Source organism: Emys orbicularis, chromosome 10, assembly GCF_028017835.1.
Source record: "Emys orbicularis isolate rEmyOrb1 chromosome 10, rEmyOrb1.hap1, whole genome shotgun sequence".
In the NCBI taxonomy this organism is placed as follows: domain Eukaryota; kingdom Metazoa; phylum Chordata; order Testudines; family Emydidae; genus Emys; species Emys orbicularis.
Genome location: NC_088692.1, coordinates 39139038 through 39166739, shown reverse-complemented (window position 1 = coordinate 39166739; position 27702 = coordinate 39139038). Strand labels below are relative to the sequence as shown.

At 50.6% G+C, this 27702-nt stretch overlaps 1 protein-coding gene across 1 annotated transcript in view; it reads right to left on the bottom strand.

Moving 5' to 3' along the window:
* Positions 1 to 27702, bottom strand: part of NTN3 (netrin 3) — a 67237-nt gene that overhangs the window by 10154 nt on the left and 29381 nt on the right. The window contains exons 4-5 of the mRNA XM_065412503.1: positions 23579 to 23728; positions 21518 to 21571 (exon numbers count right to left, since the gene is read on the bottom strand). Of these exons, the coding sequence (XP_065268575.1) occupies positions 21518 to 21571; positions 23579 to 23728 (204 nt within the window). The remainder of the gene's footprint in view (positions 1 to 21517; positions 21572 to 23578; positions 23729 to 27702) is intronic.

The following is a 27702-nucleotide window of genomic DNA, read 5'->3' as shown; positions in this document are numbered from 1 at the left end:
ATTCAGCCCTGCTGCCCTGGGGTTGCCAGTGCCCCCAAAGTGTAGGCAAGGATGAGCTGTGCTTGAAACAGAGATGGAACCTGGTTAGCTCAATGAGAGCAAACCCCGGCTTGTCCTTGCCTACAGGTAAGAGGCAGCACCGCTGCATACACACTGACTGCTGATCTCCAAGAGCTGCCCCAGGCCTATTCCCAAGTGTAACAAGGCAGGAAGAATTGGGGATGAAATGCAGACAGAGGAGTTGAGAGATGGAACAGAGTGGGAAGGATGACTGAGGAGAGGGAGGCATGAAGCTGAGTTTGGGGGGCAGCCAGAGACCTGGTGTGACGGGTGAGAGATAAAAACAAGAGAATACACCAGACACGAAGCACACAGGTGACATCTTCACTCTCCCTGCAGCCTCCCCACTCAGTCCTGGGTTTTGAAGAAAAAAAGAAAAGAAAGAAAGAAAACTGCTCTGGATTTATGGTCCTGATTAATATAATAAAAATGTGATTATGAAAGAATGGAAATAGTGTTTGGAATTAATAATTTAGGCTGTTTTTAACCTCTGTTTTGTGCCGAGGAACATTCCTAGAATATAAAATTAATTTCTACTGCATTTTATGTAAGAAATTTAAAAAACCCAAGAAACCCTCATTATTTATCTTCCCTCCCCTCCTCCCCCCTTCTACCACATGGCCCTGAGTCTCAGCTGCATTCAAACCATTTGATACTGTTCTGGTCATGGAATGTAGTCTTGAAGTGGGGGTACATATACTTTACCGTCCCTTTGCACTACCAGAGCAGTGTAACTGAGCTGCAGTAGAAGTAAGACTCAGGCCCCATGTGGGAGGGTATAGTTGGGTGTGACTGCAGTCCAAGCTGACATACTGGAGCTAGCTTTTACCAGTGTCACTTATTTTGTTCGGGTGGGGCTGGAATAAGCGCTGTTGGCAAAGGGGCAATTTTGCTAAAGCTTGCGTTGTGGCAGCTTCACTTTTCCAGGCCCCAGGATTTTGCCAGTACAGCTATGTCAGGCACAAATCCCACCCCGACTGATATGGCTATGTCGGCAAAAGGTTGTAGCATAGACCTGACCAGCAACATGGGCGCATAGTGCAGACAAGACAAGGAAGTGATTTTCCTCTCACGGACACTGGTGTAAATCAGGAGTGACTCCACTGAGTTAACTGGAGTTACACTGACAGGAGAGTCAGGCCCTGGGCTTGTCTCTTTCTGGGGTTACTCGTTGTGCTGGGCATGGTGGAGACACCACTCCAGGACACTGTGGTGCTGAGTCTGTGAGAGGAGCAAGAGAAACAAAAGGCACGGAAGGGATGGGACAGAAGAGTAGAGGAAAGAGTGCAGGGTGCAGCAAATCTGTTCCAAAGGCAAAGCAAAGAAAGGCCTCAAATCAAGTGGATTTCTGGCCCCATGAGCCAGGGCTGTGCTACACCCTTTATATCACTCCTGAAGGGTAACCCTATAAAAGTGTCAAGAGAAGTTGGACGGCCATCAGAGGAAATGTTTCACAAGCACCTCTCTCACTTGCCAGCTCCCAGAGCATTTTTTCCTCCTCCCAGCTCCCTTGAAACTTCCTGGACGTGGTGTCATACATGCTAAGGGGATTTGGAAAGAGGATCAGTTCAAGTCTGACTGGCTCCCCAGATATCATCCAGGTAGAACAGGAACCCACCCATCTGCCTCCCCCTATAATAACCACCCTCCCCACCAGAAAAAGAACATGTAGCTCTGAGCTCGGCATTCCCTCCAGAATGAAAAGGACGTCTGGGAGCTAGGGGACCATACACGGAGTCAACTGTTGCCAGAGCTGAAGAACAGGTGTACACAAGTGTGTGATGGGGGAGAGTTGACATTTGGGGAGGGGATGGTATGAGGGAGTCCTGGGGGGGGGCACAACCCCATTGCCTACCGTGTTGGTGACACTAAGACCGAAAGAACGAACCCTTCCATGTGGAAAGGGAAATCAAAGCAAAGGGACAGCAGCCAAATCCAATCCACAGCTGACGTTCCCTCTTTCTCCACTGAGTGAGGTATAAATGGGCCCAGTGCAAATCCATCTACATTCCCAGGGTACAGCACGCAGCCCTGCTCCAGTGTAGCTAAGCCACCAGCGCTGGCTGGGACAGAACTGCCAGAGGAGCTGTGGTGGAGGTGAGGGTGAATGGAGGGGATCCCAGCTGTGGGTGAAGGTGAATGGAAGGAATCCTGGCTGTGGCTGTGGGTGAGGGTGTGGATGAGGGTGAATAGAGGGGCTCCCGGCTGTGGGTGTGGGTGTGGGTGAAGGTAAATGGAGGGGATCCTGGCTGTGTGGATGGCTGTGGCTGTGGGTCAGGGTGAATGGAGGGGATCCTGTCTGTGGCTGTGGGTGAAGGTGAATGGAGGGGATCCCAGATGTGGCTGTGGCTGTGGATGAGGGTGAATGGAGGGGATCCCGTCTGTGGCTGTGGGTGAGGGTGAATGGAAGGGATCCCATCTATGGCTGTGGGTAAAGGTGAATGGAGGGGATCCTGGCTGTGGCTGTGGGTGAGGGTGAATGGAGGGGATCCCGGCTGTGGCTGTGGGTGAATGGAGGGGATCCTAGCTGTGGCTGTGGCTGTGGCTGTGGGTGAGGGTGAATGGATGGGATTCTGGCAGTGGCTGTGGGTGAGGGTGTGTCTTTGCATGCAGAAGAGGGAATGCTGTTTACATGGCGTGCTCCCTGCTAGATCCCAACCACTCATGAACCCAGGTCTGGTGGCTGGTAGGGGATATGGGGCCAGCGGGTCTCTAGTGGATAATTCCCCCTAACGCATAGGGCACTGCAGTGTAAGTCACTGCAGACAGCCTAAAAGGTGTAAGCAGCCCCTGCCCCAGTCATGAGGGATGCTTTTGGTAGCAAAACTCCTGCAGGACCCATGTTGACCAGCAGAGGAAGGCAGCCAGGCCGCAGGACAGAGACAAGATGTCCTCGCAAGGCTGTCCCATGGATTCCCTGAACCTTCGACCTCATCCATGGGAGCAAATGCCTCACATCCAAGGAAACTCCAAGACGTGCTGCTCTGCATGGGAAGCAGCAGCATAGGGCAGAAATTGCCCGACTGTTAATAATAAATAACTTATGATATTCACATAGAACCATCCATATCGGGGCACATGACTTACGAGGAGAGGCTGAGGGAACTGGCGTTATTTAGTCTGCAGAAGAGAAGAGTGAGGGGGGATTTGATAAAAAGAACAGGAGTACTTGTGGCACCTTAGAGACTAACAAATTTATTAGAGCATAAGCTTTTGTGGGCTACAACCCACTTCTTCGGATGCATACTTCAACTACCTGAAGGGGGGTTCCAAAGAGGATGGAGCTAGGCTGTTCACAGTGGTGGCAGATGACAGAACAAGGAGCAATGGTCTCAAGTTGCCGTGGGGGAGGTTTAGATTGGATATTAGGAAACACTATTTCACTAGGAGGGTGGTGAAGCACTGGAATGGGTTACCTAGGGAGGTGGTGGAATCTCCATCCTTAGAGGTTTTTAAGGCCCGGCTTGACAAAGCCCTGGCTGGGATGATTTAGTTGGTGTTGGTCCTGCTTTGAGCAGGGGAATGGACTAGATGACCTCCTGAGGTATCTTCCAACCCTAATATTCTATGATTCTATAGCACAACACCTAGGGACTTCCTTTGCTGAGACATGTGCTTCATCAGCCTTGTATTACGGCATAGCACCTGGGGACTTTGCACATTAACACACTACTGGATCCGCTCCCCCACAGGACAGCACCCAGCTGCCACTGGCAATAAGACATGCCATGCACTGAACTATAGCATGGCCTGCAGGAAACCTCCAGCACTAAGACCTGACTGCACTACAGCACTCCAGAAGCTCTAGCACTAAGACACTTGGATCACTTCCGTTATATGTCAGGCCCTGGAATTCCCACCACTGAGACAGAGCCGCAGCCCCTTGGAGGCCCGAGCCCCAGGACACAGTTGGATACTTGCCACTATCTTACAAGTACCGCAGCTGGACACATCGCTCACCACTGCAAATCTCCAGAATCCTGTGCCAAAATCCTGTGCCTTTGATATGGGGATAAGCTCTCATTGGGTTCTGCTTAAAGCTTCTGCCTGTTCTGTTTGCATAAGAGTGAGTTTTTTCTTTACAAGTCCATGCAAATGAGAGACTCCCAGTGCTGGGGAGGACCAGGCACAGGGCAGGCGGATCACGTGCCATTGCCGGGGCTGGTAAAAACTGGACAGTGGTGCCACAAGTGCACTGGCAGGGTGGGGATGTCCCAAGCAGCTGTGGAGTCAGAGTTGATGCCAGTGGAGACCCGGGGGTGCTTTGCACCCACTCACCCACCCAACAGTGTGGAGTTTTCTTACATGTCCTAGAATTTAAGGCCAGAAGGGGCTCATGGAGTCTGACCTCCCACAAAGCCCAGGCCACTAAACCAAATCACTGCTGCAGTACATCCAATAACCTGGATTAGACTAAAGTATTCCAGTCTCTGGAAACTAAACTATCTTGTGCCACAGGCAGAGATCAGGAGGGACTGAGGTGCCACCAGTGCCCAAGGCCCCTATATGGCAGGGAATACATTTTGTGAGATATCCCCAGATGATCGTACCACTAGACCACTAACACTCACTGTGACACTCTGTATCTCGGGGAGACACCCTACACCGCCATCTTCATCCTTATAAAATGATTGTGTGGTATCCAATGCAAAGTTTGTCATGTTGGGTGTCTTCAGAAGGCTCATGATGCCCTGAGCATTGTTGTTACTGTAATGTTATAGTAATTGTTACAGTAAGGTTATAGTAAGGTTAAAGGTTATAATTTCATGTATGTAGTTATGAGGCTGAAAATGTATCCTCATGGTTTAAAATAAGCCCAGGCAAAAACTCTCCAAGAGCAGAGAGGCAGTTCACACCTCATCAAGGCAGGTATGGGACAAACCCAGCCCAGCCTCACAAGAACAAAGGATGCTGGCCTAGGCAGCAACAAAAGAATCTGTTGGACTCTCGAGTGAGTCACCCCCCTTCCTTTGGTCAGTTTGGAACTGAGATGAGGTAATGCTCACTTGACTCTGAAGGAGGTGTGCAAAGCCAAGGGGGAAGAAAGAACATGATAAAAGGGAGAGACATTTGCCATGCTCTCTCTCTCTCTCTCTTCCACCTACATCTCCAGAAACCACACCAAGCGACTGAAGCACTGATCAAAGGGGAGAGCCTGGCTGAACCGCAACCAGCCAGCCTGTGGTGAGAAGCATCTAAGTTTGGTAAGGGCATTGAAAATGTTAAGATCAGCTTAGGGTATGTCTACACTATGAAATTAGGTCGAATTTATAGAAGCCGGTTTTATAGAAATCGGTTGTATACAGCCGATTGTGTGTGTCCCCACATAAAATGCTCTAAGTGCATTAAGTCGGCGGACCGCGTCCACAGTACCGAGGCTAGCATCGACTTCCGGAGCGTTGCACTATGGGTAGCTATCCCACAGTTCCCGCAGTCTCCGCCGCCCATTGGAATTCTGGGTTGAGATCCCAATGCCTGAATGATGCAAAACAGTGTCGCGGGGGGTTCTGGGTACATGTCGTCAGGCACCTCCCCCTCCGTCAGAGCAACGGCAGACAATCGATTCGCGCCATTTTACCTGGGTTACCTGTGCAGACAACATACCACGCCAAGCATGGAGCCCGCTCAGCTCAGCTCAGCTCACCGTCACCATATGTCATCTGGGTGCCGGCAGACGTGGTACTGCATTGCTACACAGCAGCAGCTAACTGCCTTTTGGCAGTAGACGGTGCAGTATGACTGGTAGCCTTCATCGGCGATCTGGGTGCTGGCAGACATGGGGCTGGCAGACGTGGGGCTGCATTGCTACACAGCAGCAGCCCCTTGCCTTTTGGTAGAAGATAGTATATTACGACTGGTATCCATCGTCATCGTACGGCAGTGGCTGTCCCCCAGTCGCTGCCTTCCCAATGACGATGATGGCTATCAGTCGTAGTATGCTATTTTCTGCCAAGCGCCCAGTATTTTCTGCCAAGCACCCAGAAGATGCCGAGGGCTATCAGTCATGCTGCACCGTCGTCTGCCAGCTTAAGATGTAAAAAATAGATTTGTTCTGTATTCATTTGCTTCCCCCTCCCTCCGTGAAATCAATGGCCTGCTAAACCCAGGGTTTTGAGTTCAATCTTTGGGGGGGCCAGTTGTTTGTGTTTCTCCCTGATGCACAGCCACCTTTGTTGATTTTAATTCCCTGTACCTGTACGCCATGTCGTCACTCGCCCCTCCCTCCCTCCCTCCCTCCCTCCCTCCGTCCATCAGATACTAGTTTCGCGCCTTTTTTCAGACCAGACGCCATAGCACTGGGATCATGGAGCCCGCTCAGATCACCGCAGCAATTATGAGCACTATGAACACCACGCGCATTGTCCTGGAGTATATGCAGAGCCAGGACACGCCAAAGCAAAACCAGGACCAGCCGAGGAGGCGATTGCAGCACGGCGACGAAAGTGATGAGGAAATTGACATGGACATAGACCTCTCACAAGGCACAGGCCCCAGCAATGTGGAAATCATGGTGTTACTGGGGCAGGTTCATGCTGTGGAACGCCAATTCTGGGCCTGGGAAACAAGCACAGACTGGTGGGACCGCATCGTGTTGCAGGTGTGGGACGATTCCCAGTGGCTGCGAAACTTTCGCATGCGTAAGGGCACTTTCATGGAACTTTGTGACTTGCTTTCCCCTGCCCTGAAGCGCCAGAATACCAGGATGAGAGCAGCCCTCACAGTTGAGAAGCGAGTGGCGATAGCCCTGTGGAAGCTTGCAACGCCAGACAGCTACCGGTCAGTCGGGAATCAATTTGGAGTGGGCAAATCTACTGTGGGGGCTGCTGTGATCCAAGTTGCCAGGGCAATCAAAGACCTGGTGATATCAAGGGTAGTGACTCTGGGAAACATGCAGGCCATAGTGGATGGCTTTGCTGCAATGGGATTCCCAAACTGTGGTGGGGCGATAGACGGAACCCATATCCCTATCTTGTCACTGGAGCACCAAGCCACCGAGTACATAAACCGCAAGGGGTACTTTTCAATGCTGCTGCAAGCCCTGGTGGATCACAAGGGACGTTTCACCAACATCAATGTGGGATGGCCGGGAAAGATACATAATGCTCGCGTCTTCAGGCACTCTGGTCTGTTTCGAAAGCTGGAGGAAGGGACTTTCTTCCCGGACCAGAAAATAAGCGTTGGGGATGTTGAAATGCCTATCGTGATCCTTGGGGACCCAGCCTACCCCTTAATGCCATGGCTCATGAAGCCGTACACAGGCAGCCTGGACAGTAGTCAGGACCTGTTCAACTACAGGCTGAGCAAGTGCCGAATGGTGGTGGAATGTGCATTTGGACGTTTAAAAGCGCGCTGGCGCAGCTTACTGACTCGCTCAGACCTCAGCGAAAAGAATATCCCCATTGTTATTGCTGCTTGCTGTGCGCTCCATAATATCTGTGAGAGTAAGGGGGAGACATTTATGGCGGGGTGGGAGGTTGAGGCAAATCGCCTGGCTGCTGATTACGCGCAGCCAGACACCAGGGCGGTTAGAAGAGCACAGCAGGGCGCGGTGCGCATCAGAGAAGCTTTGAAAACGAGTTTTGTGACTGGTCAGGCTACGGTGTGAAACTTCTGTTTGTTTCTCCTTGATGAACCCTCTGCCCCCCCCCACCCGGTTCACTCTACTTCCCTGTAAACCAACCACCCCATCCTCCCCTTCCCCCTTCGAGCACCGCTTGCAGAGGCAATAAAGTCATTGTTACTTCACATTCATGCATTCTTTATTAATTCATCACACAACTAGGGGGATAATTGCCAAGGTAGCCCGGGATGGGTGGGGGAGGAGGGAAAGAAAAGGACACACTGCAGTTTAAAACTTTAACTCTTATTGAAGGCCAGCCTTCTGATGCTCGGGCAATCATCTGGGGTGGAGTGACTGGGTGGCCGGAGGCCCCCCACCGTGTTCTTGGGCGTCTGGGTGAGGGGGCTATGGAACTTGGGGAGGAGGGCTGTTGGTTACACAGGGGCTGTAGCGGCGGTCTCTGCTCCTGCTGCCTTTCCTGCAGCTCAACCATACGCTGGAGCATATCAGTTTGATGCTCCAGCAGCTGGAGCATTGACTCTTGCCTTCTGTCTGCAAGCTGATGCCACCTATCATCTTCAGCCCGCCACTTGCTCTGTTCAGCACGCCACCTCTCCTCTCGTTCATATTGGGCTTTTCTATAATCAGTCATTGACTACCTCCACGCATTCTGCTGTGCTCTGTCAGCGTGGGAGGACATCTGGAGCTCCGTGAACATATCATCCCAAGTCCGCCATTTTCTCCTTCTAATCTTCACTAGCCTCTGTGAAGGAGAAACATTTGCAGCTGGTGGAGGAGAAGGGAGAGGTGGTTAGAAAAGACACATTTTAGAGAACAATGGGTACACTCTTTCATGTTAAATTTTGCTGTTCACATTACACAGCACATGTGCTTTCGTTACAAGGTCGCATTTTTCCTCTTATATTGAGGGCCTGCCGGTTTGGTGTGAGAGATCACTCACGCAGTGCCAGGCAACAGATTTCGGCTTGCAGGCAGCCATGGTAAGCCACAGTCTTTTGGCTTTTTTAACCTTCTTAAAATGTGGGAATGGTTTCAAACAGTAGCGCCCTCATTTCCCATACCAAGCACCCGTTGGGTTGGCCATTTAAAATGGGTTTGCAATGTAAAAGGAGGGGCTGCGGTTTCCAGGTTAACATGCAGCACAAACCCAACTAACCCCCCTCCCCCCCACACCCAATTCTCGGGGATGATCACTTCACCCCTCCCCCCCACCGCGTGGCTAACAGCAGGGAACATTTCTGTTCAGCAGAGCAGGAACGGGAACCTCTGAATGTCCCCTTAATAAAATCGCCCCATTTCAACCAGGTGACCGTGAATGATATCACTCTCCTGAGGATAACAAAGACAGATAAGGAATGGATGTTGTCTGCATGTCAGCAAACACCGGGACCATACGCTGCCATGCTTTGTTATGCAATGATTCCAGACTACGTGCTACTGGCCTGGCATGGTAAAGTGTCCTACCATGGCGGACGGGATAAGGCAGCCCTCCCCAGAAACCTTTTGCAAAGGCTTTGGGAGTACATGAAGGAGAACTTTCTGGAGATGTCCCTGGAGGATTTCCGCTCCATCCCCATACACGTTAACAGACTTTTCCAGTAGCTGTACTGGCCGCGATTGGCAGGGCAAATTAATCATTAATCATTAAACACGCTTGCTTTTAAACCATGTGTAATATTTACAAAGGTACACTCACCAGAGGTCCCCTGTGTGCCCTCAGGGTCTGGGAGCACGCCTTGGGTGAGTTCGGGGGTTACTGGTTCCAGGTCCAGGGTGATAAACATATCCTGGCTGTTGGGGAAACCGGTTTCTCCGCTTCCTTGCTGCTGTGAGCTAGCTACATTATCTTCATCCTCATCTTCCTCGTACCCTGAACCCGCTTCCCTGTGTGTTTCTCCAGTGAAGGAGTCATAGCACACGGTTGGGGTAGTGGTGGCTGCATCCCCTAGCATGGCATGCAGCTCCGTGTAGAAGCGGCATGTTTGCGGCTCTGCCCCGGACCTTCCGTTTGTCTCTCTGGCTTTGTGGTAGGCTTGCCTTAGCTCCTTAATTTTCACGTGGCACTGCTGTGCGTCCCTGTTATGGCCTCTGTCCTTCATGGCCTTGGAGACCTTTTCTAATATTTTGCCATTTCGTTTACTGCTACGGAGTTCAGCTAGCACTGATTCGTCTCCCCATATGGCGAGCAGATCCCATACCTCCCGTTTGGTCCATGATGGAGCTCTTTTGCGATCCTGGGACTCCATCACGGTTACCTGTGCTGATGAGCTCTGCGTGGTCACCTGTGCTCTCCACTCTGGGCAAACAGGAAATGAAATTCAAATGTTCGCGGGGCTTTTCCTGTCTACCTGGTCAGTGCATCTGAGTTGAGAGTGCTGTCTAGAGCAGTCACAATGAAGCACTGTGGGATAGCTCCCGGAGGCCAATAACATCGAATTCCGTTCACACTACCCCAATTCCGACCCGCTAAGGCCGATTTTATCGCTAATCCCCTCGTTGGAGGTGGAGTAAAGAAACCGGTTTAAAGGGCCCTTTAAGTCGAAAGAAAGGGCTTCGTCGTGTGAACGTGTCCAGGCTTAATTCGATTTAACGCTGCTAAAGTCGACCTAAACTCGTAGTGTAGACCAGGCCAGAGAATGCGTTTTGCTTTTATTTCATTTGACCAAATCTGATTTGTTATGCTTTGACTTATAATCACTTAAAATCTATCTTCATAGTTAATAAATGTGTTTATTCTACCTGAAGCAGTGCGTTTGGTTTGAAGTGTGTCAGAGACTCCCCTTGGGATAACAAGCCTGGTACATATCAATTTCTTTGTTAAATTGACAAACTCATATAAGCTTGCAGCGTCCAGTGGGCATAACTGGGCACTGCAAGATGGAGGTTCCTAGGGTTGTGTCTGGGACCGGAGATATTGGCTAGTGTCATTCGGTTGCACAATCCAAAGAGCAGCTTACATGCCAGAGGCTGTGCGTGAACAGCCCAGGAGTGGGGGTTCTCACTGCAGAGCAGGGTAAGGCTGGCTCCCAGAGTCAAGATTGGAGTAACCTAGCAGATCACCGGTCCAGACAACACCAGAGGGGAACATCTCACTCGCCCACCCCCAAATCCTGCCACCACTTCCCCTGGGACCTGGCCACAGTGCTTGGTAAAGGAGGCCGTGTGTGGTGAAGGCATGAGAACAGGGTGAGAGCTGGAAAGTCCCACGTTCTAATTCTGGCCATGCCACTCACTTGATGTGAGATCCTGGGCCACCTGACTTCACTTTCTGTGCCTCAGTTTCTTTCTCTGTACAGCAGGGATAACAAGAGCAGCCTACCTTGCAGGCATGCTGTGATGGTGAGTCACTGACTACAGTGTTTTGAGGCCACTGAGCCAGACTCTGCTTTCACTGCACTCATGTACATATGGAGAGATGTCACTGAAATGACTGCAGATGGAGGCTGGAGTGACTGAGAAGAATCTGGCCCGCACAGCGCTATGTAAGTGCTAAGTGGTATTGTGAAGGAATCCCTGCATTGGCAGCGAGGTACCCGACTCTGCTTAGGTTTCTCTAACACCCCCACTGAATGGTTAATTTCTCCCCTACGGGAAGAATGAGTCGGGTGGAGCTCTTTAACTTTCAGTTGGGCTGTTAGTCTGGGGCGCTCACCTGTATCACAACAAAAAGCTTTACTGAAACACAAGGGGAAAATCAGATTAAAAACAGATGTCAATAAACTGCCTTTCCTCTTTCCTCCCCCCGACACATTCCCCAGGTCAGCCTCTCTAATCCCCCTTTCGCTTCTTCCAAAGCGCATACCTCCTCCCGTCCCTCCTCCATCTCCCCGAAACTTCTTTTTCCACTTAACCAAGTCTCCGTAGCTCAGCTTGGAACTTTCAACACCACCAGGAATGATCTGAATGCATCATGCTCAGCAGGGGGACCCAGTTCTGTGGCACATGTCCAGGTGGGCACTGAAAGGAAATAGCTGCCATTTGTGTGAGTGTGGACAGGAAAGAGCAAGAGGGCAGGGGTGTGTGCATGATAGAGATTATAGATGAGTTTGTGTGTATGTGAGACAGAGACAGAGTGAATGTATGTGAGTGTGTATTGGGTGTGTCTGTATACGTCCTGTGTGTATGAGACTGTATGGCTACATTGTGTGTGCGCGTTCGCGCGCGTATGTATTGTGGACCTTAGACTAGAGTAATTCCACTCATGTCAGTGCATTGACCCTGGATATACACCAGGGTAAATGAGAGAAGAAACAGGCTCTGTGTATGGGAAAATGTATGGGTGTGTATGAGGGTACAGCATGCATGTACTCTGTGTGTGAGTGACAGAGAAAGAGAGGCCATTAGCCAGACAGACAGAATTTTTGTGTCTGTGTATTGTATGTATTTCTGTGAGTGAGAGTAGTATGGGAATACGAAGGAGTGCATGAGACAATGAGTGAGTATACAGGAGACAGATGGAGAGAGAAAGAGTGTGAAAGATAGAGAGAGATAGTGTGTGTCTGTGTCTGTGTGAAAGAGAGCGAGAAAGGGGACCAAACCCAGCCCTGGCACAACTGGGTGTTATTCCCATTAACTTGGAGGGCAGTTGCACAAGCTGCATTTGGCCATGTGCATGTGTGAGTGTGCGAGTGAGTTTGCACATCTGGTTTACTTCTCCCTGCTTTAAAAAAAAGACGGCATATTTTGTTTTAAGAGAGATGTAACTTAATTAGGTGTTACGGCTGCAAATCTTTTACTGCTGACTTTGAATTCCTTTAAAGACCTACGACGCACTCTGCCAGTTTTTCCCAATTCTAACAGGGAACAAGCACTGAGCAGAAATTTTTAAAAAATAATAATAATAAAAAGAGGGCGCAGAACATTTTGTTCCAGAGCTAGCCTGTCACAGGTGGAATTGGGGCTCTGGAGCGGAAGCCTGGGATGCTAGAGAAATTTGGGGACTAGGAAACGCCAGCTGGGCAAATGGAGATCTTAGAGAAAAGCCAAGGCTCAGCCAGGGACATGAGTGGGGGAGGAAAGGGAGGGGAGCCAAACACCTGAAAAGCAGGAGGCTTGAAACAATGAAACACTGTTAGCAGACCCCTCAAAGAATGTGACACACCTGCTGTGAACTCTGCAAGTCTTTGGAGATGAAATGAACGGGGGAGGGAGGGTGCGTGTGGGGTATTTGCGGATTCACCAATGTTGTGTGTAAGTCATCACTGCTCTGAGGTGGGGTGAGTGGTTGTGGGGTCCCTGCACATGCCCCCCTGGGTTTTATTGTAGCGGGACGCTGGCCCCAGGCAGTGGGTCTGCGGTTTGAAAGTAAATGAATGAGGGGCCTTGGGTGAATGGCTGCACAGGGGAAACACTGTGGGTTTGCTGGCACTGGCTCAGGGAGAGGGCAAAGGGGCATTTGAGAGGGATCAGAAGAACCAGTGGAAAAGTGGTAAAAATGAGTGGTGAATCAGGCCACCAAGGGCCTGCCAAAGTGCTCAGCTACATGAGTGTTTGCAAGGTGAACCCATTCAATGGGGAAAAAAACAAGGAGTCCTTGTGGCACCTTAGAGACTAACAAATTTATTTGGGCATAAGCTTTCGTGGGCTAGAACCCACTTCATCAGATGTATGAAGTAAAAAATACAGGAGCAGGTATAAATACATGAAAGGATGGGGGTGCTTTACCAAGTGTTAGGTCAGTCTAACGAGATAAATCAATTAACAGCAGGATACCAAGGGAGGAAAAATAACTTTTGAAGTGGTAAGAGAGAGGCCCATTACAGTTGACAAGAAGGTGTGAGTAACAGAGCCAGAAGGGTACCAAGAAGTCACCTATTACAAGACAGGCCCAACAAAGAAAGTAACAGAACGCCACTAGCTATCACCTACAGCCACCAACTAAAACCTCTCCAGCGCATCATCAAGGATCTACAACCTATCCTGAAGGACGATCCCTCACTCTCACAGACCTTGAGAGACAGGCCAGTCCTCGCTTACAGACAGCCCCCCTCCCTGAAGCAAATACTCACCAGCAACTACACACCACACAACAAAACCACCAACCCAGGAACCAAACCCTGCTACAAACCCCGGTGCCAACTCTGTCCACATATCTATTCAAGGGACACCATCATAGGACCTAACCACATCAGCCACGCCATCAGGGGCTTGTTCACCTGCATATCTAGCAATGTGATATATGCCATCATGTGCCAGCAATGCCCCTCTGCCATGTATATTGGCCAAACCGGACAGTCTCTACACAAAAGAATAAATGGACACAAATCTGACATCAGGAATCATAACATTCAAAAACCAGTAGGAGAACACTTTAATCTCTCTGGTCACTCAATAACAGACCTCAAAGTAGCAATTCTTCAACAAAAAAACTTCAAAAACAGACTCCAACGTGAAGCTGCAGAACTGGAATTAATTTGCAAACTGGATACCATCAGATTAGGCCTGAATAAAGACTGGGAGTGGTTGGGTCATTACAAAACCTAAACTTAATTTCCCCAATACTAATTTCTCCCTACTGTTACTCACACCTTCTTGTCAACTGTAATGGGCCTCTCTCTTACCACTTCAAAAGTTATTTTTCCTCCCTTGGTATCCTGCTGTTAATTGATTTATCTCGTTAGACTGATCTAACACTTGGTAAAGCACCCCCATCCTTTCATGTATTTATACCTGCTCCTGTATTTTTTACTTCATACATCTGATGAAGTGGGTTCTAGCCCATGAAAGCTTATGCCCAAATACATTTGTTAGTCTCTAAGGTGCCACAAGGACTCCTTGTTTTTTTTGCGGATACAGATTAACACAGCTACCACTGAAACCTTTCACCATACAATGGGGGCAGAGTTGGGCCTGTGGGGCATGGAAGGGGGGAGGCGTGGCAGAGAGGTAACAGGAAAAGTAACAGGAAGGTGTAAGATAAAGGAGGAGTACGTTGCCCACCCATTGAATGCACATGGGTGTCAGGTACTCTGCTCTACCACTTTCAGTCACTGACACCTGCTGTCTGACTGACTTCAACCTTATTCTCCTCCCACAGAGACAGGCTCTGGACCTGTCCCTCCTCTCACCTACACTCTCTTAAACCAGGGAACCTCCACTGACTTCAGTGGTACTACGGCTTATTTACATCAGTGTAATTTAGGGAAGAATTACCCATCCCCCCACCCCTGCATCACCTGTATACCTTGCATCATTGTGCCTGCGATGTCATGGCAGCTGCTCCCATGGACGGCAGGCGTTTACAGAGTCCAAGGCCAGACGGGACCATTGTGATCAGCTAGGCTGACTTCCTGTATCACGCAGGCCAGAGACCTGCCCCAAACAATTCCTGGAGCAGAGCTTTTAGTAAAACGACCAGTCTCAATTTACAAATTGCCACTGATGGAGGCTCCTCCATGATCCTCAATAAGTCGTTCCCATCATGGTCAATTACTCTCACCATTAAAAATTTTCACCTTATTCCCAGTCTGAATTTGTCTAGTTTCAAATTCCACCCATTGGATCTTGTTAGACCTTTGTCTGCTAGACTGATTAGCAAATGTTTGATCCCCACATAGGCACTTACAGCCTGGAATCTCATCCCCCCTTAACCTTCTCTTTGTTAGGCTAAATCAATCGAGCTCCTTAAGAGACTGGGATGAATATGGCCCAATGAGTGTTGTGATTTCAGTCCTGGTAGAGATCATAAAATCACTGCTGTGTTCAGTATGAATGTCAGCCTCCACTTGAGCTCGGGGGTGGGGCATGGCAAGGGCCAATTCTGCCCAACACCTGCCCAGCTCTCAGCCGTGGCACGGTCCATCCCTTTTCACCAGGGCAAAATTCTCCCAATAACAACAGCAATAAAAATCAGAGACAGGCTTAGATTCGAGTCTGCATTTCCCACCACCAGGAAGGGATGAAGTAATGGAAGGCAACAGGAAGAGGCTTTGCCAGATTGCCAAAGGAACAGGACCAGCTGGTAGGGTTGCCAGGTGTCCAGTTTTTGACCAGAATGCCTGGTTGAAAAGGGACCCTGGCAGCTCTGGTCAGCACCGCCAACCGAGCTGTTAAAAGTCCAGTTGGCGGTGCTACAGGGCTAAGGCCTGTCCTGGCATTGCGCTGCGCCCTGGAAGCAGCCAGCAGGTCCAGCTCCTAGGTGGGGGGGCCATGGGGATCCACGTGCTGCCCCCGCTTTGAGCACCGGCTCCGCACTCCCATTGGCCGGGAACCACAGCCAATGGGAGCTGGGGGGGGGGGGGGGGAGACAGTGCCTGCAGGCAAGAGCACACCTCGTCGAGCCTCCTGCCACCCCCCCCCCCCCTCCGCCCGCCCAGGAGCCAGTCCTGCTGGCCACTTCCGGAGAACAGCGTGGAGCCAGGACAGACAGGGAGCCTGCCTTAGTCCTGCTGTGCCACTGACCGGGAGCCGCCAAAGGTAAGCCCACGCTCCAACCCCGAGCCCCAACTCCATGCCCCAGCCTTGAGCCCCCCCAAACCTGGAGCCCCCTCCTGAACCCCAAACCCCTCGTCCCTGGCCCCATGCCAGAGCCTGAACCCCCAGCCCAGAGCCCATACCCCCAATCCTGCACCCCAACCCCCTGCCCCAGCCGTGATCCCCCTCCAGCCCTCCGAACCCCTCAATCCCAGCCCAGAGCACCCTCCTACACCCCAAGCCCCTCATCCCCAGACCTACCCCAGAGCCCACACCCCCAGCCCAGAGCCCATACCCCTTCCTGCATCCCAACCCCCTGCGTCAACACGCAGCCCCCTCCCACACTCCAAATCCCTCGGCCCACCCCCCAGCCTGGAGCCCCCTCCTGTCCCCAAACCCCTCATCCCCAGCCCCACCCCAGAGCCCAGTCCCCAAGCTGGAGCTCTCACCCCCTCCCACACCCCAACTCCCTGCCCCAGCCCAGTGAAAGTGAGTGAGGGTGGCAGAGAATGAGCCATCGATGGAGGGGGCATGTAGTGAGTGAGAGGCAAGGCCTCAGCGAAGTGGTGGGGCCTCAGTGAAGGGGTGGGGCTAGGAATCAGGCTCCCCAGTGACCAGGTCTGCCAGTCTGGTCCTCTAGCTTCTGTACCTGCCTCCCCCTCTCCCTCCTTTCAGCAACTGTTGGGAGGATCCAGGATTGACAACCTGCACAAGAGTGCCCTCTGAGGCCCAGCCTCGGAAAGAGAAGCCTGAGGTGGACACAGCATGCCAGCCTGGAGGGGTTGCAAAGAGGAGGACAGACCCAAGGGGATGGATATATACAGACTTGAGAGACAATGCCACTGGGGGAAGAGGAACTTGAGCAGAGCAGGGCAGGACAAGAATGGCACTAGATTTTTACTTATTTCATCAAAGCTGCATTGCAGTGAAAATTTTCTGACCACCTATGAACCTGAACTGGATTTCTGTGCCCTCCTGGAATGGCCCATAGGTACAGCTCCAGGGAGAAGCAGACCCCAGACCCAATTCCTGGGCTGTCCTGTACTCTAGCTCCATCAGATGTTATGGCCTTGATGTAGCTGGGTTCTCTGGTCTGTTACATAGGAGGTCAGACAACATGATCATAATGGTCCCTTCTTCTGGTTTTAAAAATCTGTGTATCTAAGAGAAAGAGGGACCTGAACTGGATTTCTGTGCCCTCCTGGAATGGATTCTGCACTGACGATACTTGAGTTAGAAGCCAAAAATCTTTTAAAAATAACCCCTTTGATAAAACTACAAGCAGCTTAACACAGGCCCGCTCCACTAAAGCAAAATAAACAGTAAGGTCTCCATCAAGTGTGATTTATTTTTATTCGGCTGAAAATATTAGGGTCTATTTCTAAGACCATCCTATTTGTAAAGCACTGTGGTTGGGCGGGGTACATTGATTAACTCCTCTCAAAGTGCACTCAAGTCTTGGGATCAACACTTACGGAAAAAAACATTTGTTTCCTTTCCAAAGTGTCCATTCTTTGATGTTCCTGATTAGGACTTCTAATGGCCAAAAGCAAAAAGCTTCTATTTCCAAGTTACCTGGGAAGTTGTCTTGAATTTATTCCCCACAATCTTTCCTGCCCAACAATGAAGACCAAAGAAATTCTTTCGGATTCCCCACCTTCTTCTCACCAGAGGTAGGAATGAAAAATGGAGCCCCTGAATGGCAGAGTGGACTGCATCGGGGCTCATATTGTGGTACCAAGCTCAGCCTCTCAAGCAGGAGTTGCTAGGTAACAGTGGATATGTTGGTCACAGTTCTACCAATCCTCACTATCCCAGCAGGAGGGACTGTAGGGATTGGACAAAGGACTCCTGCTGGGGGATCTCACAGCTCCCTATCCCATTTCAGACTGGAGGGAATGGGGCAGGGGTGCTGCTTTGTGGAACTCCAATCCTAGCTGCCCCCACTTGAAGGCACTGTCAGGAATGATGTGTAGAAGAGCTGTGGGGGTGGGTGGCTGTAAGAGTCCCAGTCTCCTCCAGCAGGAGGTTCTTTAGGGAACAATGTAGGAGCACAGAGTATATTGGTCTATTGTCAGCCTCCCCAGCCAGGAAACACTGTCGAGAATTCATCACAGCCCTTATTATTTGTCCAGTTATACTGCACAAGTCACTTGACTTACAGAGAACTGTCCCTATGCCATGCTTGTTGCATGAAATGAAGTGTATTTTATAGATACTATAGGCTAGGCTACAAAAATATAAATGTCACTCCAGTTTGACATTATGTTGATATACTCTGAGCCAGCTCTTCATCTGCAGCTCCATTGGAGATAGTGGGTCAAAGCCCCAGCTATCGGCTTAGCTCCATTACAGTCAACGGAGCCAGGCCAGTTCACACCAGCTGGGAGTCTGGCCCGGGGAGGTATCTTCACTAGTCCATAAAACATGCAGCCAACTCCAGTTCACACTGAAGTGACTTTCCTTGGAAAAATAAAGCAACCAACACAGTCAATCTCTGAATATTTAAAAAAAAAAAGTGGGCCAGGTGGGGCCCCACAGATCTGTGGGACTCAGAAAATGCCCCAAAACACTGACAGTCTGTTGTTGAAGGGTCCTCCCTTGAGCCAGGCTGGGAGAAGGACTTGCAAATACTCCCTCTGACATGAGCCCATGTCAGAGGGAGACGTGCAACAACTTTCCAACAGAACTCCTAGCACTAAAAAGCGACTTCACAGATGTGCTGGGGGGTGGGGGGCAGAGATTACTAACTCCACAAAGGGCTGGGGGGGATCTGCTGTAGGGGGATCACTGTGTGCCCAGTTTGGGTAAGGCAGGAGGGGTTGAGGAGGCTGGGAGAGATCACTAAGGATCCCCTTTGTTCTACACCTCCAGACTTCATGTTGTTGAGCTACATCCTCCATATGTACTTGGGGGCCATGACCTGTGCATAGGAGCTCATTCACACTAGGAAAGCAGAAGTGGCATGAGACAACCTGGCATCTTGACAACATGGAGGTGCTATGATGCAGAAAGCCCATGCTACCCGACCCTGTGAGGGACTTGTCCAAACACATGATCATTACAAGGAGTCTCCTGATCTCAGCCAGCTATGGGGAAAGCTCTCGAGAAGGTGGCTGGCTGACCCTGAGGAAGTGCTGAGCAGCAAGAACATGCATTTGGTGTCATCTTAGCACCATAATCCCCATGTGTGTTATCGGCCAGGAGTGGAAACTGGGTAGGATGTCTGCTATTTTCATGCTGAGGTGTATGAGAAGACCAAGACCTTGAGGGGAGTAGTATGATGGGAAGAAGAAAAAAGTGTCAGAGACCCTTACACTCCCTTCCTCCCCTGCTCTTTGACTAGCCAATAAGGAACACTACAGATGGATACAGAGTGAGTTGGAGGTTGCTTTGGAGACTATTACTATGGCAATAAACACCTCAGAAATACAGGCGACAGACAGATTAGATGGAAGGATTACATGGGGATGGGGAGGAAAATGTGACCTAAAAAACAGTGGCTCCTCTACCACAGTGATGAGGGAAGCAAAGAGATTGCTTTACTCTTCCATCACCGCATGTGTCAGGTCACAGCCAGCAGTAGAGCTAGTCAGAAGACTGTCGGCTGGCTGCTATATCAGTCTGGACTCTTTATCCGGACTCAGGCACAAACATGGCAGCACTGCAAGGAGATAGCAGCATGATTTGTGTAAAAGATTCACCACATCTATCTATCTATCTATCTATCTATCTATCTATCTATCTATCTATCTATCTATCTATCTATCTATCTATCTATCTATCCTCCATCCCAAAATCATTACTATGGTATCTAGGAGCCTGGCCTGACTGAGTACTGGCCCATCTGAGAAGCACAGTTTCTGAAAGAGTTTGAGGAAGTCCAAGCCACCACCTGGAAATCAAACCTGTGCCTCTCTGGGGTAGTGCAAAGCAGTGGAATTGTCTGGATGTCTAATGAGAAAGACTGTCGATACTTCCCCTTTGAGAGACAATTTACCAGGTCAGGCCTTTGCTCAGGTCACCATCCCTCCATGCTAGCAATGCTGTCAATGCCATCCTATCTCTAATCCCTCTCCTTCGATGCGGATGGGTCCCCTGCAGCAGCATCTCCTCTGCTGCAATATCTGAGACCCTATCCAGGCCTAGATTTCAGAACAGGGCCTTCGATGGAGATAGAGTCCATCATATTGAAGGATGATGTCATGAGGCCTGAGGACAGAAGGCCTTGATCTTGCTATCATCAGTCTTTGGCTTGTGGACCATGAGATGCCACTAACCTGCCCGCAGGATCTAGCAGGGGTGGGTGGAGTTCCATTAAAACAGTCCTGCTCCTTCCTCTTAGATAGCTCCTGGGACTGTGATGGACAGCTGTTTCTCCTTGTCAAAGCACTCTCCTAGGTTTCCCATAGGTATCAATCCTGTTACCTCTCCTGCTTAACTCAGAGCCGAGCCTCCTGTAGAGGCTGCGAGACATTATGGGTTTACCATGCCATCGCTATGCAGCTGACACTTGGCTTCTCTCTCCCCTTCCCATCAAGTGTGCACCATTACCCTGTAGTCCTAGCCTCTCAGAAAACAGGGAGGCAGCTGGCTCAAGCCCAGGCCGGGAGGAAAGGAGGCTATGCAGATAGGTGGAGGGAAGCCGTTGGAGGAGCTAGCAACAGGAGGCCAGTCCTCCATTTCAAACCATGGCTGTTCAGGGATGCTCAGAAATCAGCTGTAGCCAGCAATGCTTTCTGTCTGCTTAGGCAGGCCAGGAGCTCCCCGCTCTCAGGAGAATGCCAGGACAGCAACTATGCCAGGCCCTTGTGTGGGAGTGCAGGGATGGGGGGAGGTACCCATCCGAGGGCCAGGCCCCATCTGGTTCTGAAAAGAGAACTCAACATGTGTTCCGGTGGTGCAAGCTGACCCATTTCTCAACCTGCCACTGGACGGCGCAGCTGTGGGACAGATGCCATGGCCTGAGAGTGTTGGAACAAGAACAGCAGACTTGGAAACCACATGTTCCCCAGAGGCGGCTGATGCTGAGGCAAAGAGCACTCTGGGGAAATCTTTTGTGTTTGGAGAGGATTAAAGAAACAACCCCCCCCTGAATCCCAGTGTGAGAAAGCACTAGGTCCCCTCCCTCAAGGGGGGTGGGCTGCTCCTGGCCAGAGTGCAGGCAGGCTCATAGGACTCCTGTCAAGTTTCTTTGGTTGGGTTCCAAAAATAAATAGGATTTAAAACCTCATTTGCACATTTTATTTTTCACTGGAGGAGACCTAGCTGCTTGCTCTCTGCAACCAAGCTGGGCATGAGGAGACTATTCGGTGTTCAATGCCAGTGCACGCTTAAATAAGGGGAGAGTGGGGAGTCTTCTGGGAACGGCAAGGGGAAAATACAATTAGACAGGAATAGCTGCAAGGTGCCCAGATAGTGTTCTTCTTATGTCTTTTGTATCCCGGGATTTAGAGCACTCACCTGCCGGCTCTTCTGTGCTGGTGACCACGGAGGTTGGGTTGATGGCAGGAATCTCTGGAAAAGAAAGGGTGAGATTCTTAAGGAAGGGTGCTTGCTTTCCAACAGCGGGGTTGGTCAAAACCTATACCCCCTCCCCTGCTTCTGCTGGTGGAGAGTCTATTGCTAGCAGCAAGAAAGGACAAAGCAGCGCCCCCTGCTGGTTTCCTTTGCTTCTGCCATAGGGACATGCCGGGCACTAAGAGGGGGTGCATCATAGTACATCCCCCTTGTTGTCCCTGCCAGTGAGGCTAGAGGGAGCCCTGGGAGTCGTAGGGTTCCCCAGGGGATAAGCCCAGGAAAAACTCCCCCCAAAGGATTCATATAGAGGATTAACGAGCTTCATTCATAGTGGGCGCTGGTTCTGTTTTCAGGGTGAATCTAGAATAACTCCACTGAAGTCAATGAGCCAAGACTGGCATAACTCTGATGATGTCAATGGAGTTAACACCAGGGGGGATTTGGCCCACTATAATTAGGACTGAATCTTGGCACCATTGAAGAAAATGGGAGTTTTACATTGACTTCAGTGCAGCCCTTCTCCAGACTTGCACTGATGCAACCAGGGGCAGAATTTGGCCCGGTATCCAGTGAGACAGAGCAAGCCACTCTTTTGTAATCAGCTGGGCAGTGTGAATGTGTTACCATTGCCTGTATGGGGGTAGAGTCGGAACTGCTCAACCAGGGTTCCTGGCCCTGTGCTGGAAGCAGATTCTCCTTTAGCTCACGTGGTTGGAAAGGGGGCATTCTGTGTTTCAGGAGCATGAGGCTCTAAGTTCTATCTCCACAGTTGCCATGAAGTTCCAAGTATCCAAGCTGGCAGCACAGCCACAACCCTGAAGTCCTATGTGGTAATGGATTTATTACAATAGATGTTCTGAGATCAAGAGCAGGACTCACCCATTTCCCCCCGCTCCATATGGTGGTGTAGGGCACTCAGCACTGTGCACCAGCCTGATCCTATAAATACCATTGCCATGGTCACTCGTGTTCAGACAGCACCGTCTAGCTCCAGGTTGACTAGCCTAGACCGTGCAGAGGGGTGACATGCTGGGAGCCCTGGCAGATAAGTGGCAGTGAGGGACAAGGCCAGCGTGTTCTGTGTCATGTTCTCTATTGGCCTGTGCAGCAGCACTGTCTCCCTGCCTACACCCTGGCACCAGCCAACCTCTGGAAGAGATGTTCTCTCCTCACGTATCTCCTCCTCTTCCCAGCCAGTGCTGCCAAGACAGCCAGGCCAGGCATCCACTGATCCTGCTGGGACAGCTCTGCTGTTGATGATGCAAGATAAAGAGGAACTGGAGGCTTCCAGGAGACCTTTAGAGAAACCACCAGAGCTGCCCATCTCAGCCCCGAGAGCCATTGCTGTGCTCCCTGCAGCACTGCAATCAGCGGGTGGAAAGAGATGCCAGCTAGCTGACTCTGTGCACTACAGGGTCCCCACTCTGCCCCGTTGTGCTCCTGCAAGGGAGCCGAACTAGGAGCATCCCATTCCTGTCAGCACAACGCAGCTGCCACCTTTAATCTCTTCCCACTGCTGGCCTCCCTGGGGCAAGGAGCATGGAAAGAATCTTACAGCCTCCCCAAGGCTTCCAGTTCAGCTTCAGTCCAGCACAGCTGTGGGAGCTGGGACACTGGCCTGGCTGCCAGTGCAGAGAGCAGCCACGGGGGAGCTAGATGAAAGAGAAGGAAGTGAGTAGAGATAGAAATCCTCTTGTGCAGAGCTCCCACATAGCTGCGGAGTCATTCAAAAGATGTTCTCCAGCAGCGCAGAGCCCCTGACGGTACGGATCCACTAGCATGTGGTGCTCCCTGAAGAGGTCCTACCAAACTGCTGCCCCATGCCAGCCCTGCTTAGTTTCTAAGAGCCAATGATCTCACAGTCCCTGGCAGCAGGGAAGCACTTCACAGCCCCAGATAACAAAATAGCTATAAGATCTTGCACTTGTCAAGATGGCGAAGGAGGAACTGGAGGTCTAGAACACACGAACATTGGAACTAGGCATTGTTGACAGCATTACTCACTGATGCAAGGAGCCACAGGTGACCGGCTCTGCTGGTAGCCCTTGGCACAGCGATTGCAGGTGAGCCCTGTCACACCATCTTTGCATGGGCACTGCCCGGTGGTCTGGTTGCAGGTTTTACCGGCTGCGCCAACAGGGTGGCAGTCACAAGCTGAGAAAACGAGAGAGAAAGAGAAATGCTGCTAAAAGAAAGGGAATAGATGTATTTTACACACAGCCCTCTGTGCTGAACAGGACATGTCTCTGATAACAGCCATTGCACACAGACTGAAAATGAACAAAATATCGTTAAAACACCATAAATCCGGCTGGAGGTATTACTCAGCTCATTTAGACCTTCTTTTCTGTTCATTAACCAAGTCTGATTTTCTGTGTATGGGTTTAATGTATTCACTGAAACTTTCGGATAAACAATTTTAAACCAAAGGGCTGCTCACAACTGGCTATTCATGATCTGGTATTTGTGACATGTGACTGGTCACCTGAATCAAATGGTATTGTTGCTAATCCCTGATTGGACGACTGAAGTTTTTACACAGAAGAATAATGAATGGTGACCAGTGACTAATGAAAAATGGCAGTGATTTTCTCTACAGGTGTTTGTACGAAGAACAGCCCCCCTCCAAACACTTTGGCATGCAGGAGCCCATTTGTGTAAGTGAGGGCATGCGTGTGATGTAAGTACTGCACAGGCTGTTTGCACACACACTAATTTACTGCATAATGAATACAAAGGTAGGACTACGGGGCATTGGCAAAGCTGGGTGGGGCGTGGAACTGAAATAGCAGGAGCTGCTGCCAGTCAAGACTGAAGTGCCTTGACAAAACTAAGTAGGAGCAGTTTGCAGAACACACGCCTGCACTACATCTAGCACCAACTACAGCTAACAGCCTATCACTTGGATAAACACATTAGCTCCAGTGACAAAATATAAAGGAGACTGAGTTTTGAAACTCCCCAGAGGATTCTCCTGAGAGGAAAGAGCCTTGAGCAATGCAAGTGGCGTCATGGGAATCTCAAGGCAGGGTGAAACAGATAAGAGTGGGATGGGCCAGGACTGAAATCTGGAGAATGAATTATCTTCTCAACCATGGGAGAAGGTAGACCCCCCTCAGTCAGGGATGGGGGTCCACTAGAGAAGCAGCCTCCAGGATCAGAGAAGCATAGAGCTGGAATTCCCATCTCATTCCTAGCACAGGGATCTGGCCAGAGGACGCTCCTACTGTGTGTTTCTTTTCATAAAGGGCTTGGAGCAGGGCATGATCTCTTTTCAGTTAAATCTCCTCAGGTTCAGTCCCTAGAGCTCAACGTGTTTGAATCGGCACTTACAGCTGTCTGCCATCATTTGAGCTTCGGACAGCAGAACAGCCAATTTCTCCCACCCCCTTCCCTACCTGAAGGCGAACCCAGCTGCAGCTGCTTCAGAGGACCTTGCGGAACCTGGGAGGAATTTCCAGGGGCTCTCCAGCCAGCTGGCCCCATCAATTAGCCAATCGTGAGCAGGCCGGGGGGGGGGGGCAGGGTGAAAGAGAGAGTGTTAAGGCTCATTAAAGGTAACTAATTGCAGCCTTGTGAAAGAGGGGAGGGAGGGAAAAAGGACGAGGAGAGAGAGAGAAATAAAAGGGTTGGGTTCCAGCAGGGGATTTTTAACTTTGGAAAAAATGTGTAAAAAGCGACCCTGGTTTGTGTCAGAAAAAGGGAAAACCACTTACAATACTCTGCTCGTTTTTATTATTGGCAAGATGAGGAGTGTGCGTGCCACAGCCGGTGGTGAGGCCAGCGTACTGGCAAAGGGGCAGCGCAGAGCAGGGGAGAGGAGAGGCAACGCCTGTGTCATCGCTGGTGATCCATCCATACCAGTCGCTCAGTGTCTTGTAAGCAACCACAGCTGTGCTGCTCCTCGGCTCAATGGTCTGGACTCCTCCCTCCTGCCTTCCAGCTACTCCTGGCCTCTATGCTATCTCCCTCGCTCTGTCTACAGAGGCAAGAGAGGAGGTCTTGAAGCCTGGAGCAGTGGGTCAATCTCACAGGATGAAAGGTACTGCAATGAATGGAACACCCGTGAGGTTGCAACACTTTTGCTGATGCAGCAGGAATTTGCTGAACCAAACCACTGACACCCTCAAGGAGGAAGCTGAGGGACTGGGATGAAAGCTTCAGTCCAGTAACGCTGCTTGTATCATAGCCATGCTTAGCAACGAGACCCATCTTCTCATTCTTCCATAGTGATGGGGTGATTCTCTCTCAGAGGGGATGAGTGCTAGAACCAGGATTGGAATACAGTTTCCACCTTACACACACACACACACACACACACACACACACACACACACACACACTTCCATAGTCCAATCTCCCCTCATCAGAGGACACAGATAAGCTAGAGTCAGGTGGGGCATGGGTCTCCTGAGTCTCCTGTCTTCATTGGAAGGACTCAGAGTGGGTCTTTCCCTTTCACTCCCTCATCCCAGGAGCTATACCCAGGGGATGGAAGTGAAGTTATTCCTTCATGGTTCTTGCTTTCACATCTTCCTCTCTGGCTCTAGAGCCATGGGATGAATCTGAAGTGGGTCTTCTTGGTGCTTCCCAGCACATCTGATCTCCAGCTCCATGGGGAGGACCAAAACTGGCTCATTCCCTTGTCCCAGTCCTACAGCCACAAGATTTACTCATTCTGTAGTGAGTGCTTGATGGGAGAGTCGCAGGAGGGAGAGAAGCTGCCAAAGCTGGAGATGACTGTCCCATCAGCCAGCTTAGGACTCGGGCTGTTTAAGAACTGGGAAAGGTATCTAGGTTTCCATCAGTGTAATAGCCAAACGTGACTCCAAAGCCAACCAAAACCAACTCCCCATGTGCCCCCCCAAAGATGTTATCATTTCCCTAATTTTCACCAGATGGGATCTCGTCGGAACACAGCATCCCTGCTCACCAGGCCTTTTCATGCTCGGCAAGAAACAAGAGCATGCAGTGCCTAATGTGGAACAGATGCTTTGGTCCTTATCAGATCTTGGCTGGGATTGGAAATGTACGTGTTTCTGGCAAGGGTATTTGGGGGGCTCAGCTGTGATAACAAATGGCAGCAGATGAGGGAGTCCTGGCATGGCAAGGGGCCTTCAGAAACACAGGGCCTTTCTTCAGCCCTAGCATGCTTTAGTACCAGGACTGTGGGGGCCTGTAATGCCTCACTTAGCAATCCATAGCTTCACTAGCTCTCCTCGAAACACGAGGGAGTCAGCAGAGACCCTGAGAAGACCCCTGGGGCCACGTCCTGGGGGATCCTGTGTGGGCCCCTAGAGCTGATCTGCAGTGTGACACTGACCAGGTCCCTGGGCTGGACTATGGGGTAACCCAGAGCCAGTCGCTCCCTGGAGCCAGTCACACACTAGCTCTCACCTCAGTCTATGGCTCTGGCTAGCCCCTGCCCACACAGCTTCTTTAACATGCGGCTTCAGTTTGCACTGAACCCAACCCAGCACCTTCCCCTGAACCTCACTGGACATGTCTGAGTCCATGCCTCTCACTGCTTCATCCCGTCTCCCTTTCCATGGCCTCGACTCTGCTCCAGACTTCCCACGGGGCAGCCACAGCAACGACACACACGCTCTCGAGGGCAGAACTCCGGAAACTCCCACCGAGACTCAGCCACCCTCCACGCCAACAGAGCGCCGGAAAATGCCCCTCCACATGGGCAGAGGGGTCTTATGCAGCAAGACTGAGATGCAGGAATGTTAACATCTCATAGACGTGATGCAGGTGGTTAGTTATCAGCCGTCTCTCAATCTAGGAGCTTGAGTTATGTCAACAACTACAGAAGTGACGCCAGAGAGCAACAAACTGTATAACTCATCATGCCAACCCCATGGCTATTGACTCTTAATAGCAATACTACTTTGCCTTTCTCTGGACTAGAGCAATGGGCACTTTCATCTCCTCGCCCGACAGATGCCTGGAATGGCTCAGGTGTTTTAAACAACTCTAATGATTCCTCTGGCATCTCTGCCTGTTGGTACAATACATGACTGTGACTATGCTGCAGGGGTATCATAGAAGATTAGGGTTGGAAGAGACCTCAGGAAGTCATCTAGTCCAACCCTCTGCTCAAAGCAGGACCAACCCCAATTAAA